Genomic DNA, 16,237 nt, shown 5'->3' on the forward strand with positions numbered 1-16,237 from the left:
TTAATAAATTCTAATTACTTTTTCCTTCTCAATTTCAAATATTGAATTTATTTATTTATTCTTCACTGTTAAATGTAAATCTCGAAAGTAAATCTTATCTGAAATTATATTAAAAAAAAGTTTCATTTGCAACAACCTAACATCAAAACGAGAAATAAAATAAATTATCTACATCTATAAAAGTTTCCATTCCTCAATAACTCTAACAATCTCGTATCTCGTCTGCTTAAAGCATCGTCGTGTGAACACGTGTCCGAATGTGTATGTATATATTTATATATATATATGTATACGTGTATGTATCTGTACGTAACACATGCGGTGTTCCCGAGGCGGTCTCCGTAGAAGCCCCTTGTTCGAGTACGAAATTAAAAAGAGAGTGCAAGAAAAAGACATAGAAAAAACAGCATATGAGAAGATAGCAAAGAAACATTTTTATTTTGTTCGTACAATGATAGCGGTGAAAGATACAAAAGAAGAAGAAGAAGTAGAAGAAAGAAAGGTACGATAGCTGAAGCGGCCTCTTAAACGGTTTAATCTACGAACGCGTTCCGTGTGTGCAAGCTTGATCCAACCGGAAATCACTGTGAAGGTGTGTAGGCGCAGCTAATACAACGTACAAGCGATTATCGATCTCGTGTGATCTACAACTAAGTCGTACTGGAACAACAACAACAGAGGTACCACAGTGAATGAATCCATCGAGAAGCTCGTGAATGCTTGAAAGCTTGCGTATGCGACAAAATAAAGTGCTACTGCGATACTTACATCGGAAAGAGTGCTTCACATCGGTTTCTATACGGACGCAGGTGTATATAGATAGAACAGAACCGTAACCCGATATAAACATTCGAAAAATATTCTATTCATTTTGAAAATTTCGATGGTTCTGTCCATTCATATCCACCGAGATCGTTCGTCACACACGTTGGACGCACTTAAAAATGGTGCTGCGGCCATTCGAGTGCAGGTTCCGGGGCTTAATTTACTCCCTCTCTGGTTTATTATACACGTACACATATCTTAAGAAAAACAAAAACTCCTGCAGGCTCTTCCCATTCTCATTTCTCGACGGGGGTTGGTATCACTGATTCACCATTTTTTTTTTATCTCTGCGTAGCACTCTTCTCGCCTTTGAATCGCAAGGCAATTTTTTTGTAAAGCGATCGAAACAGGTGAGGAGGCCTCGGCGCAGTATTATATATATATATATATAAATATACGTGTGAACTTGATGCGATCAAAAGCGTGGATTATTTTTATATATAGAGGTAATATATATATATATAGATAAATACATAGAAGTACTATGCATGTACAGGCTCTGTTTCGGTGACGCTTCCTTTTGGCTAGCCTTTTAGACACCGAGACACGACTCGTGTTGCAAAGGCCTCTCTTCGTGTGCCAAGCAATTACAAAACAATTCAAATACGTAAACGCGCGGACTCTTTTACGCAGGCGATATAGCGAATGGCGAAATAATACATAATCGAAGCTGAATAAGAAGCTGAACGCTGGGCTGTTACTCGAACCGTTGAACGTTTGTTGCGGAGGTTTTAGGGAGGTTTCTTACGTTCGACGGCTCGAGGGGACGTCAGCTGATTTCGAAGAAGGTCAATTTTCACTAACTTTTTCTATTACCCTGTTACCATTTTTTATTTTACAATTTTCTTTTTCAGAACTGAGGAGAATACAATTTTTTACTTTTTCTTATTACTTACCCTTCATTTGTAATTATCGGACAGATTAATTGTCGAGTATACTTACATCTTTTATTTAATTTATTTTTTTATTACTCTGAAGAAAAATGACGTTTATTATGAAACGAGTTTATACTTTTTCTGTACATTTACTATACAATTTCAGATAATAAAAATTATTCTGTGTAAAAAAAAGTTGCTCTCTGAATAAATATAGTCAAAAATAATTTTTGTAATTAAAAATCAATAATAATTATTTGTTTCTTGTTATGAAATCGTTTATATTATTTTTACTCAAACTTTAAATATTAAAATAAAATTTATGAAAATTCTATTCATTTTGATAATTAATTTACTTCTATTAATTTATAATTAATTTACTCCTATAAATTTACACTATTAATTTACTTCTACCAATTTTCAAAATTAAGTTACTTCTATCAATTTACATAATTAAGTTACTTCTATCAATTTACATAATTAAGTTACGTCTATCAATTTTCCCAATTAATTTATTTTTATCAATTTTCACAATTAAGTTACTTCTATCAATTTACACAATTAACTTTCTTCTATCAGTTTTCCCAATTAATTTACTTTTATCAATTTACATAATTAAGTTACTTCTATCAATTTTCACAATTAAGTTACTTCTATCCATTTTCACAATTAAGTTACTTCTATCAATTTTCACAATTAATTTACTCTATTAATTAATTCACAAAATATATCAACTCCTAGTTTTTAATATATGTTCACCTTCAAAGGTATCTAAATCCTGCTTGACTCAAGATCTCCCTAAACATTGCATTTGACTTTCAAATAAAAATAAATTAGCATACATTATTCACCTCGAAAAATCGGTAAATGTATTCCAAGCAAAACTTAATATTTTACATAATAAAATCCGCCATTTTAACTCAGTTCCTACAATTAAATCAGCCATTTTCAAACTTAAACATTTCTTGTGTCAAAATATTTTAAGTAATTCAAAATTATCCCTAATTCTTTTAAACCTTGAAATGTCCCCAACAGTGTTCATCACAAAATATCTTTATACTTGATATCTCACATGATGAATGCAACAAGTATTTTAAACATGTGACATATTAAATTATGTCTACATCGACCTTCTTCGTCAGCAATGATTAGTAAAGTCAAGGATCGGAGAGGAAGTCGAATGTGGCGATTGTCGGTAAAATCACGGGAAAGGACGTTGGATACTGACACGACGAGATATACAGTTAATAATACCTAAATATCACTCCGTGCCTCCGAATTTCGCAACTAAAGCGCAGGAGAAGCTGTGGTAGAGACGAAAAATGTTGAAAATACATATACAGGCCGTTCTACCCGTCCAGCCGTTCCAAGTGCCTTCTTTCGAGCGACGTTCGAAAACGTTCGCAAAAAGCGGAAGACTCTTGGAAGAGGCACAGGCGAGGTATCCTGTACGATACATAATCTTACGGTCAAAAGACACGAGAAAGAGGTAGAATAGAAAATAGAAGAAAACAGATAGACGCTCGTTCTGATGGCGTTCGTCGTAATAATAAAGCGGCTAACATCTACAAGGTTTCAGAAATGACCGTGTGCTTGGCGTCGGCTAGGTGCGCGTCTTAAAAAAAATAACTGTACAAAATGAAAAAAGTACGCGATCGCGTGAAAAAAAATACGCGTATTCGTATTCGACGTGGTAAAAAAAAAGAAGGGTAAAAGGAACGTTTGAAACGTTGAAAAAGTTACGATACAAGCACCAAGTCGAACAGAGATTGTCTGATAGGATATTAAAAACAAGGGAAGCAGGAAGCGAGGCTAAAAATTGTGAGCAATAATTGGCGTAATATATGTATATACATATGTATGGCGAACCTGGGGATAATACGGCGGCCGCGTATATATATGTATACATATATATCACTCTTTGAATATATATATCGCTATAATCATATATATTACAAAGGATTAGCGAGTTTCTGGGAAGTTTCATTTCAATAGAAAGAGATGAAATAAGAAGCATTAATAAAACAAATATTCATGCATTTCTCAAGCATTATTATTACAAATACTGGCTGACTCCTTGACAAACCCCGTGAGCGTGCACGCGCAAAAAAACGCATTCGGGACCTCGAAGACTCATTTGCATCATCGTTCCATTTCATTCGTTCTCTCAGTTACTGAAACAGCGTCTCTTTTCTTTCTCTCTTTTTAAGTCGACAGCGCAGACTACACACGGCTATTATTAATTTCATATAAATATATATATATATATATTTATATATATTTAATAATAGTATTAATATTAATAATAATAATAATAATTAATATATATATATTTATGCATGTATGTATGTATGTATCACTAACTATATCGATACTGTCAATTCGTTTTTTTATCATCTTCAAATCGAATATTGGAAAATGGACGACGTGTCGTTCTCTTTCAGGATGAATATCATCGTCCCGCGGTACCCAACGACATCGTGCAACACGCGTGTACAATCATCATCCTATAACGAACAAACATTAGGCAAAAATCGTTCGAAGAAACTTTCGTTGACGTCGCGTTAGGCCGCCATCTTGGACGCCATTTCGCGCTGCAGGCCGCCGCCATTTTGCGACGCGCGAGGTTGCACGACATCCGTACACAATAATACGTACGACTTACGTTCATCTTTCCCTCTCATCGTAGTTTTAATATAAATATAATTATCATGTAGGCATATTAAACGTAGGTGCTCTCTTAACGTATCTCTATCGCTCTCTTTCTTTCTCTCTCTCTTTCTCTCTCACTTTCTCTCTCTCCCTCTCTCTCTCTCTAGTGTTATACTCCAACACGTGGGTCGTTTCGTGTACAACGGTGTACGAGTGCGGGGGGAAGGCACTTCCGCTGTTTTTCGATCGATGCCCCGGAAAACGTGCCACTGCATTTTCCTTCGACTTTTACAGAAAATTAGCAGCCCCCAAAATTAAATCGTACCCTTAGGCCCACAATTCGTTTAAACGAAAAAAAGATGCAGTGACAGAATTCCGACGAATCTCGAGAAAAAACCAGCCACCCTCTCGATAGTGTACGGTACATGTGTGAACAACGAATTGAGGAATCGTGGATTCATCCCTTCGTGTGTGTACGTGTGGCTTCCTAGAAACGCTTATAACACATGTGTTGTACTCCAGGAGGTCAATTAAACTGTGTGTGTGTGCGCGTGCGCGCGAGGACGAACATGTCGAATGTTCACCTCGAGATTCAAAAGTCGCTCCATTAATATGTTGTTTATGCAAGTTTTGTCGCTATGGAAGACGGTATTTCCCGTGTACAACGTTAAAAATAAGGAAACCACGTGCTCGACGTTTTGTGCGTGTTCGGACACCAGCTCGTGTGCTCGTGTGCCGTGTGTTTACGTGTGTGTTTCGTTAACCGATGGAGGACGCCTTTAAATCTCGAGTTTTTCACAAATTTTTCGTTGGTGGTATTAGTTATGTACATCTGCGGTACCTTTTGTTTATGTTCTTTTCGTTTAGAAACGCGTGTAGGTACGAATGGTTTGGTGATATAGCGGGGTCGTAAATTTAAGTGTATGCAGAGAACTTTGGTGTCTGGACATTTAATGCAAGTTTGGTTTTAAATATGTGATAGGGGTTTGGCTCAAATTTATTGGAATTATAGGACGTTTTCAAATTGAAATTTTAATTTTCAAATTATTAGATTTTTTAGGTGTTTAATTTTGGTTTTCAGTACTCTAAATATTAGAGTTACTAAATTCTTAAATTTAAAAATTACAAGTTTGTAAAATATTAAATTTCACATTTTTAAGATGCTAATTCCCAAATTACTGATGCTCAAATTAAACTTCCAGTTTCAAATTTTTTCCAAATTTCCAAATTTTAAAATTATCCAATTTTGAAAGCTTCAAATTTCCAAATTGCACTTCTATGTTCTCAGGTTTCCTAAATTGGAAATTTCAGCTGTATAATTTTTAAATTTTCAAGTTCCAAAGTTTTTAAATTTCCAAATTCCAAATCTCCATATCCCCAAATTCCCAAATTCCAAATTTCAAAATTTCCAGTCTAAATTTCCAAATTCCAAATTGTCAAGTTTCCAAATTTCCAAATTTCCAAATTTCCAAATTCCAAATTTTCAAGTTTCCAAATTTCCAAATTTCCAAATTTCCAAATTCTGAATTTTCAAATTCCAAATTTCCAAATTCCCAAATTCCCAAATTCCCAAATTCCTAAATTCCCAAATCCCTAAATTCCAAATTTCCAAATTTCCAAATTCTAAATGTCCAAATTCCAAATTTTCAAATCCCCAAATCCCAAAATTCCAAATTTCCAAATTCCCAAATCCCGAAATTCCAAATTTCCAAATTTCCAAATTTCTAAATTCCAAATTTTCAAATCCCCAAATCCTCAAATTCCAAATTTCCAAATTCCCAAATCCCGAAATTGCAAATTTCCAAATTCTGAAATCCCTAAATTCCAAATTTTCAAATTCTAATATCTCCAATTTCAAAAATTCTGAATTTCCCCAATCCCCAATCCCCAAATTCCAAATTTTCAAATTCTAATATCTCCAATTTCAACAATTCTGAATCTCCCAAATCCCCAATTTCCAAAAATTCCAAAAACCACCTTACCCAAAAACGCCCCTAAATTCTTAAAATCCCACAAAAATTGAACCAAATCTCCCTAAAAATCACGTATCCCCAAAAAGCACACAGCCCTGACTATAGTCTCTGCACCTCATCTTCCAATTTACAACCCCGCTATATCATCCAGTCCACATACGCTCACGCGTCAAATACGCGACATACACGCACACACCTCCACATGTGTACGTATATATGTAAATATATATATGTATATATATATAGGTATGTATAGTAGTTATAATACATTTAAATATAATATACGTGTACACGTGTTTTCATCTTCATCGTTAGCTATTATTATTCAAATCACTGGCACACACGTGTACGGTTACGCAGAACGTAAATATTAATTCCTATCCTTTCTTATCTTACAGCTTCGTACATATAATCGCTCCCGGGGACATTTTTCTTTCTATACTTCGCTCGCTCGAACTTCGTTCGTGGTACACAAATATTCGTTATTTAATTACGCATACGTGTATATATCTTTTATATGTATATGCCTGTGTATTATCTTCAAGGTTTATTGTGCGATTGTATGCCGTTTAATTAGTGAACTCTTTGTTTTCTCTATATTCTCGTTTTTTGTTTCTTTTTTTTTTTATTTTTCGTTTGTTCATTGGAGGGGAACGTTTCTCCGTCTTCCATCTTCCTCTCTCCTCTCCGATCTCGTTTTTTGAAACGCACGTTTAACGGGCTTTCTCGATCGTTTATCATCCGTTTTCTTCCGTTTCGATTCTCTTCTCATCGGTTAAATGCGTAAGCTCATATATCGCAATTGACAAGGTTCACTGCACGTGCAATAAACTCCCCCGAATTGAATCCTTACAGGATAATATAGGATCTATCTCTTTCACACGCTATTACATGTTATAGATAAATAAATATAAATGTTTATGTACGTTTTCGTATGCGTGTGTATATATAGATTTATATATTATATTATATTCGTGTGTACGTATGTGGCAGGTACAGGGCGTCTCAAAAGAGAGATCCTCAAAATTATTGAACCAGTGTACAATTTCTTTCATCTTACAGGTCTTTTAGGTTGGCAATTAAACTGAGAAATTTTAATATAAATAAATTTACAACTTTCTCATTTTCAATTTTTAAATTTAATAATTTTCAATTATATAAATTGTTCAAATTAAAATTTCAAAACTTCAAATTGTTTGCGAATCTTTAGCTCTCTAAAATTTACAAATTTTTTCTAACCAAAACACAGAATTTTTTAATTTGTTACAAAACTCTGAAAAAATGTTCGAATTTACAAATTAACAAATTTTTAACATTAAAATTTGCACTTGTAATTTTTTTAGAGATCAAAAGTAATATTCAATCTACAAATTTTCAAATAAAATTTTAGCATGGAATATTTTATAAACTTCCAAGTTTATCAAGTATTTAAAAATTCTTCGTTTTTAATTTTGCAAATATTCAGCGCGAGAAACTTAATTAAATCACTAAACTCAGAAACTTCTTCCAAATTTCCAACAATACAAAATTTTGTTAAAACATTACAAAAAATTTGCAAATATTTTAAAACTCAACCAAATTATCAAAAAATCTGCAAATACCTCTCCCTATATTGCCAATCTATCTACATGCATATAAATAATCAAAGCAAAACAATAATTTCTTAATTGATTAAAAATACATTTCTCAATTAATCGATTGATCAATTTCTAACCTCAAATTTATTTACCAACCTAACCTAAAACCCAAAAATCCTGCACAATAATCTCTGAAACATAAACCGTAATATTTAGAGTTTTAAAAACTTGTAAGTAGAATAAAATAAAACTATTAAAATTTAACATCGTAGGTGTTACGTGACCCCGACACGTTCACTAAAATAATTGTACTTAGAAGCTAGTCTTAACATTGTACATAAACCGTATAAATAGATTCTAACCTATAAAAAACTTACACTGAATCGTCTTTTGAAACGCCCTGTACGTTCTGTATCTATGTATACATACATAGTACTAGGAGGTTATAACATAACCTCTACGCTACAATCTATGCGTGTACGTTCATTGTACGAATTAAGAGGCCGAACAAACGATGACGTTCGTGTGAAACATCATCATCGATGTGCAAGGTGTTCATAGGAAACATACGTTACAGTTCAGCTAGTTTCTACAACTAAACACGAAAAGGACAGAGATCGAAACCGATAAAATTAACGACATCGCGATGTCAACGAGGACTACGTCCTCAGCTTACGGGGAAACAAAACGGATAAAAAAAATTCGCTTAAAAATATTGTTCGGTGTCCATTTCGTGAAAATCTCTTTCTCTGTCCCTTTCCGTACCGGTGTCTCTTTAAGAGTAACTTATACGAGGAAAATTAAAATCTAGAAAAAAATAAACAATAAGCGAATAAAATAAAATGGACTACGTGTGCGCGCACGGTGTTCATAATCACTATATTCGTGTAACAAGTAATGGACTCGAACGATTTGACCAAGACAAATAGAAACTCTGGATTTGTAGGCAAGGACTTAGGCCGAGCATCGTTTCCATCCATTTCAACGCAGGAAACAAACGAAGAAATTTGAATCAACTAACAAAATCTTTCGGACTTCTTTTTTTTGGGATTTTTGTTTTTTTTTCAATTGATCGTAACAGTCGAAATAAACATTCGAAACAAGGTGGAACGCGATCGCGGGGCGACGCGAACCGGTGACGTAAAAGCCGACAAGGAACAATGATATTTCGTTTTAGAAATTTGATGGTTTAGTTTTCCAAATTTAAAAATTCTCAAAATACCCGGGAGTCCAAGTCCCAGTTACGTCACCGGCAATAAAGATTTCAACAAACTTAAAACGATCTTGCGAGAAAATAAACATTCTACAACTAAAGAAAAAGGACGCACGATGTAAAGGAAGATATGAACAATATCCGCGAGAAAAACAAGGAAACCGAAACACGCGATCCCGACAGCTTTGTGCAGCGCAGAAACCGAAAATCGTGACGGAACTCGATCGATTATTGTCGCAACGAAAGGTGGGTGTCGAAAACCAACGGTAAATCGAAAAGTTTCTGCGTCGTAATACACCATCAGTTTAGGGGTTCTCGGGGGTGATTCGAAACGCTTCAAGTGGAATCGGGTTCAATAAGGCACTGTTCACCGACAATGTCTGACTAGAAAACGAATCTATTTCCGAAAAACTTGTATGCATGTATGCCTGTTTGTTTTCCCTCCCTAATCACGACCGGTCGTATCTCGAAACGAAAAAAATCCCTGTTCACTCGACTCACACCTTCCTCTTTCGTGGACAGGAACGTGGGCGTCCCTCTCTCGGTTCAATCGCGGGCAATTCCTTGCATTCTTAAACGCTACACCTCGAGGAAAATAAACCGAAGAAAGAAACGCGTCTCGCCGGAACAAGAAGCGACAAGGACAGGAAAGAACGACGCGCAACGTTCACGAATCGAAAGAGAGAACGCAGAACAGCCAGAAGAAGGAACCAGAACGCTCGGTGACGCGAGAGACACCGCGAGCGACAGCCTCTCGGATCTCGCAAGGCAACATCTCGTTTACGAGGTTTTCATTTTCTTATATGGCTGCATGATCACGCCGGAGCTCACCGGAATGGCGACCTGCGGTTGCGCGGCGATGGTGGCGGCATTAGGGATCTGCGGAATCTGGGGTACACCGGACACCCCGGCGGCAGCGACGCCTCCCGCGACCCCGGGCATGCTGGCGACCCCCGGGAGCACCGTGTACGGGTTCTGGACGTAAGGGCTACCCTGGACCGCGGCCGCGGCCGCAGCCGCAGCGGCGGCTCCCGGCACGGTCGGTATGGACGCGTACGGATTAGGCAGGATCTGCTGTCTCATCAAGGAGTACGGGTTGATGGGAGTCCCAGCCGGTGGCCGGGAGTACGCCAGGATCCCAGCGGACAGAGGCGACGTCAAAGCTCCGGGAATACCCGCCAGGTTCGGTATAACCGGCCTGGGCGCAGCCGCGGTAGCCTGCAGCCCTGCGACCGCTGGATTGCCCGCCGCCGCGGCGGGGTTCACCAGGGCCTGCTTGTTCAGAGCTACGCCTGTGTAGTTCAGGGCCGTGAGCTGATTAATACCGTACGATTGGGACGCTTGAGAAAGCTTGATGGCCTTCGCGTAGTTCTTCTGGGCCATCTCTTTCGCGAGGGCGGCCGGGTCTAGGTGCGCCGGCAGGCCCGACGCCATGCCAAGGCTGTTCAGCATGTTCAGATTGGCCATGTTCGAGGCGTTATAGTTGGACATCGATGCCATGTTGGTGACGGTCGGCACATTCGTCATGGAGGCCATGGAGGCCATGGATGCCATGGAGGCCATGTTGACCACACCTGGCATCGAGGTCAGACCCGCGACTGAAGTCAACGGACTCATCGCGGACTGCACGCTGGCCCCGGACAACGCCAGTTGATTCGCTATCGACTGTTGGTGTTGTTGTTGCTGTTGCTGCAACTGTTGCTGGTGCTGTTGCTGCTGCTGCTGCTGCTGTTGTTGTTGTTGCTGCTGCTGTTGAGCTTGCTGTTGGGCTTGTTGTTGGGCTTGCTGCTGCTGTTGATGTTGCTGCTGCTGCTGTTGAGAGATCGTCGACGGACTCGAATGATTCAATTCGGGGGAATTATGCGTGTTTTCGGCTTCGTGATTCTGCGTGACGTTCGACTGCTTGTTAGCGCCGTTATTATTGTTACTGTTACTTTCGGCAGTCGGAGGTGGTGGCGGCGGGTTGTTGCAGGGATCCATCAGCACGCCATTGTTGGCGTCGGCGCAGTTATTCACTGTCGCACCGCCGGTTCCCTGAGAGGAGGAGGAGGACTGAACCACCACCGCGTGGTGGTTGCTTTGCACGTTCGAGGGTTGCACGACCGATTGGTTAGAGGTTTGGGTGGGTAGGGGTGGTGTTCCAGTGTACTCACATGACACAGGCACGAACGGCTGCTGCAGCTGTATTAACTGTTGATAGGTCGTCGCGCCGGTTGGCTGATAGACCGGCATGCCGGACTTGTCGCCCGCCGGTCGTTTATACGGAACCATTCCTGGGAAGGCCTGCAATACAGAAACGTAACAGATATTTAGGATTAAAAGAAAGGGCCTGCAGGTCTCCGTCCGGGAGACTTCGCGCGTGATTATGGCTTCCAGAGAAAGAGAGAGAAAGAAAGTAGCTGGCTTTTCTTGCCGTTCTTGAGTTCGTGTTTCCAATACGTTAATCGAGTCCTTTATCATTCTACACGAATCCGTTCTCGAGCCTGATAGATTCACTGGATAATCTGCTCAAGTCTTGGTACATTCAGGATTACGTACAGTGCGCAAAGAAGGCAGTTGAAAGAAATATCAGCGATGAGATTCAAGTATCATTAACCCAATCAGATTTACTAGTAAACTTGTTTAAAATGCCGGAACAAATATCTCTATGTCTACGTGTCGTTTCAAGTGACAGCCTGTACGCAATAAGCACTGCTAGTAAGAACACTCACAAATGTTTGTATGTGCAAGCACAGATAATTATAGCGCAATTAGTTCTCTGCTGAAGCTTCAACGTGTCATACGTGTTTCAAAACACACAATAGAGCGTAGAACTTAATCAAAATTACAGAAGATGTTTACAAACTTAAAAAGGTATTTCATCAATGGTTCAACTTAATCTACAATGCATTAGATATTCTAGAAGTTCATTAAGATACTCTAAATATCTACATATCTACTTATCAGTAACTTGATGTATCTACTTGAATTGTGAGTACTCTCACACTTAACAGTGCTTACACGTCAGATAAGTTGCCCAACGAAGCAATATGGTTCATTGCATTTGACTGCCAAATTAACTAGATACGCACAATACACGTATCCATACGTGGTCCTCTGTGACCATTTAGTCAGATGGCTCCATAAACTAAGACTTAAGACAGGTCTCTGTAGGCTGTTCATTGGGAGATGGACTATGTGTTCGTCATTGTTTGATGTATACGCATGGAGATGCGGTTGTATGTTGTATAGATTAGATTGTCACGGCTTGAGTATGAATTGGTTTTGCGTTGCGAGACTACACGATAAATTCCTACGGGTTAGTAGACCGCGCGATAAATTCTTACGCGTTAGTAGACCACGCGATAAATCTCTACGGGTCAGTAGACTGCGTGTTAAATTCTGACGCGTCTACAGTTCAGGCGATAAATTCCTAGATTCAAGTAGACCATGCGTTAAATTCCTACGCGTTAATAGCTCACGCGGTAAATTCATATATGTTAGTAGACCACGCGTTAAATTCTTATGCATTAGTAGAGCACGCGTTAACTTCCTACGCGTTGAATTTCTACGCGTTCATTCTCTACGCGTTGAATTCCTACGCGTTAAATTCCTACGCGTTGAATTCCTACGCGTTAAATTCCTACGCGTTGAATACGTACGCGTTAAATTCCTACGCGTTGATTCCCTAAGCGTTGAGTTCCAATCCATTAAATTCCTACGCGTTGAATTTCTATGCGTTACATTCCTACGCGTTGAATCCCTACGCGTTGAATTCCTACGCGTTGCATTCCTACGCGTTGAATCCCTACGCGCTGAATTCCTACACGTTAAATTCCTACGCGTTGAATCCCTACGCGTTAAATTCCTACGCGTAGAATTTCTACGCGCTGATTCCCTAAGCGTTGAATTCCAATCAATTAAATTCCTACGCGTTGAATTCCAACGCGTTAAATTCCTACGCGTTGAATCCCTACGCGTTGAATTCCTACGCGTTGATTCCTTACACATTGATTCCCTAAGCGTTGAATTCCAATCCATTAAATTCCTACGCGTTGAATTCCAACGCGTTAGATCCCTATGCGTTAAATTCCTACGCGTTGGATCCCTACGCGTTAAATTCCTACGCGTTGAATCCCTACGCATTAAATTCCTACGCGTGGAATTTCTACGCGTGAAATTTCTACGCGTAGAATTTCTACGCGTTGATGCCTTACACATTGATTTCCTAAGCGTTGAATTCCAATCCATTAAATTCCCACGCGTTGAATTTCTACGCGTTAAATTGCTACGCGTTGGATCCCTACGCGTTAAATTCCTACGCGCTGTTTCCCTACGCGTTAAATCCCTACACACTGCATCTCCACATATTAAATTCCTACACGTCGAATCGTCCTCGTTGATTCTCTAAGCCTCAAATTGCAAAGTATCAGATCTGTAACCATTAGACTTCCATATATGGCCTCACGCTATATCCCGATATTTCCATTGAACTACAAGTTCATCATGCGTGGCTTCCTACGCGCAAAACCAAAATATATAAATATAAACCGTGCGTTGTTACTGTTTTCATGACTCCATAAACTCGTCTCCATGGTAACGGACCAATGACAAGATGGCGGTCTCCCACTGAACAGTCCAATATAAAATAGCTCGGACCTCGAAAACGGATCATTGTACCGAAAAACGGTAAAGGACTTTTCGCTTCGTCTTGCCGCGTATTCATCGTTTGAAGATAAGTATAAGTAAAGGTCCGAGGTTAGTCAAGTAAGTCGAGTTCTTCATCGTTTCACTTTTATTCGAATGAACGTAATGTAAAGATTGAGTGTATGATTCATTGGTTAGATTCGGCACTTACAAAGTTCTCGTAGTAGAACGATCCGACAGACTTCATGTCCATCTGCAACAAAGATAGGATCGGTTTCAACTAGTTTCAAGGAGAAGGTTACGTCGCTATATAGTTGGAGTTCCAGGGGAACACGTGTGGGACGAGGGACAATTAGACGGTCAAATAATGTTCGGGTAATGATGAATTACGACAAAACTAGGTCAACAGTGGTGGTACCAATAATAGTAACAGTAGTAAAACGGTTAATAATTAGTGGTAGCTGGTAACAGTGATAATAGTAGTGTGTAAAAGTTGTGCCGATGACGCAGCTGGCGGCGACGTTTCCCAGACGAAGGTCGTCGTTGAACAACAAATTCGTTTGTCACATTTTCGTCTGTGCTGTTTCGCTATATAGCATTTCCCTGTTCCTATTTAATCGAGGCGAAATGACCAGCCATAGTTACCGGCGGACCGTCACAAAGAGAAAACCGTGGGGTCCTGTTTCGTACTTGAAAATCAGATTCAGCTGAGGAAACTTTTTGTTGTTGTTGTCTTTCATCGAGGAGAATATCGACGACGGAGAAATCGTGTTAGACGCGGCTCGTGTTTTATGACAGATATAGACAAATACGCGAAGTAACGAAATCAAATGATAAAAGTTCGTGGCAGCAGTGAGCAAAGTGACATGACGGTAAGAACAGACATTATCAATTAATCGGTTGGCAATAGACATGGAGGGAGGAAGCGAAACAGTTCGAATGCAAAAGCCAGAAAAGCTGGTAAAAAGTTTGTCGAACAGAGCGGAAGTGGTACGGATACAACTGCGATTACGATAACGCTATGTGTGTATGCATGTGTGTGTGTAGGTGTGTGCTGACATGACAAGAAAAATTAGTATCTGCGGAACAGGAAATCCAGTATCGTTCGAGATACAAAAATATTATACAAATTTTCACCGTGGGACAATTTGTACAATTATCGATAAATTAGGGGATCTCGCAAGCTGAAAATAAAAGAGTAACAAAATTCTATTTAATTAAAAAATGTAACGTTCGCGCGACTGGAAAGTAAAGCAATATCCAGTTCGACGACGGAGAAATGAAAAATGGCGGACGAAGAGAGACGGAAAATCAGATTGTCAGAGGTCGTTCCATAATAAACGTTGGATTTTCATTACTTTTTTTTTCTTGGTTTGTTAATATTCGTTTGTACACGTTTATGAATAATTTGCTGAAAAATTTATGGTTTAGGAAATATTTTATTTTGAAGTTTCTGGCGATGATTAATTATTGCGGTTATTTTGTATTATAGTGACTCTATAAATTAGGAGGTTAGAAATTTTTTAAATTTTGAGGTTGGGAATTTAGAAATTTGTAAAAATTCAAATTTGGGAATCTAGAAATTTATGAACTCAGAAATTTGCAAAATTTTAAATTTAAGGATGTAGAAATTTGTAAAATACCAAATTTTTAAATTTAGATACTTTCAAGTCTGAAAATTAACAAATTTTGCAATTTTCAATTAAACTTCAAGAATTTTGTGAAATTCCAAATTTTGGAATTCTCACGTTTGGAAATTTTCAAAATTAAAAATTCACCAATTTACAAATTTCAAAATTGAAAAATTCAGAAATACAAAACTTCAGAAGCTGCCAAAGCTTCAGACGTCCAATGAGCGCATAAAAAAATCCTCTCATTATATTGCCAATTACAATCATCAACCCCATTGGATTATAATATAATTTCATTCTTTTATTATATAATTTTATATAAAATTCTAGGCGTCCAATGAGTGCATAAAAAATCCTCTCATTATATTGCCAATTACAATAATCTACAACCCCATTGGATTATAATATAATTTCATTCTTTTATTATATAATTGTAATATTTCATATAATTTTACATAAAATTCTAGGCGTCCAATGAGTGCATAAAAAATCCTCTCATTATATTGCCAATTACAATAATCTACAACCCCATTGGATTATAACATAATTTCTTTCTTTTATTATATAATTGTAATATTTCATATAATTTTATATAAAATTCTAGGCGTCCAATGAGTGCATAAAAAAAATCCTCTCATTATATTGCCAATTACAATAATCTACAACCCCATTGGATTATAACATAATTTCATTCTTTTATTATATAATTTTAATATTTCATGAAATTTAACAAAGAAACTTTACTCATCAATATTCACTAATATACGCACCCGATAAGTTGGCAGCCGTATACAATGCAAATCATCAAGACTCACGTGCCAACTTACCAAAAGCGCACAATTCCCACATAAATTAATTTCCACGT

General features: G+C 38.1%; 1 protein-coding gene across 17 annotated transcripts in view; it reads right to left on the reverse strand.

Annotated features, from left to right (window-relative positions):
• Positions 1-16,237, reverse strand: part of LOC100878152 (protein muscleblind) — a 491,425-nt gene that overhangs the window by 18,750 nt on the left and 456,438 nt on the right. For 12 of the 17 annotated variants that reach the window (XM_076540503.1, XM_076540501.1, XM_076540506.1 and 9 more), the window contains 2 exons: positions 13,953-13,994; positions 410-11,398 (listed from right to left, as the gene is read on the reverse strand). The exons of 1 other annotated variant lie outside the window; for it this stretch is intronic. In XM_076540503.1, coding sequence (XP_076396618.1) covers positions 9,896-11,398; positions 13,953-13,994 — 1,545 coding nt within the window. In that variant the 3' untranslated portion in view covers positions 410-9,895. Of the gene's footprint in view, positions 1-409; positions 11,399-13,952; positions 13,995-16,237 lie in introns of those variants that run through there. 4 more of the 17 variants (XR_013040693.1, XM_076540516.1, XM_076540513.1 and 1 more) reach the window with 2 other exon arrangements.

Source organism: Megachile rotundata, chromosome 15, assembly GCF_050947335.1.
Source record: "Megachile rotundata isolate GNS110a chromosome 15, iyMegRotu1, whole genome shotgun sequence".
Lineage (NCBI taxonomy): Eukaryota > Metazoa > Arthropoda > Insecta > Hymenoptera > Megachilidae > Megachile > Megachile rotundata.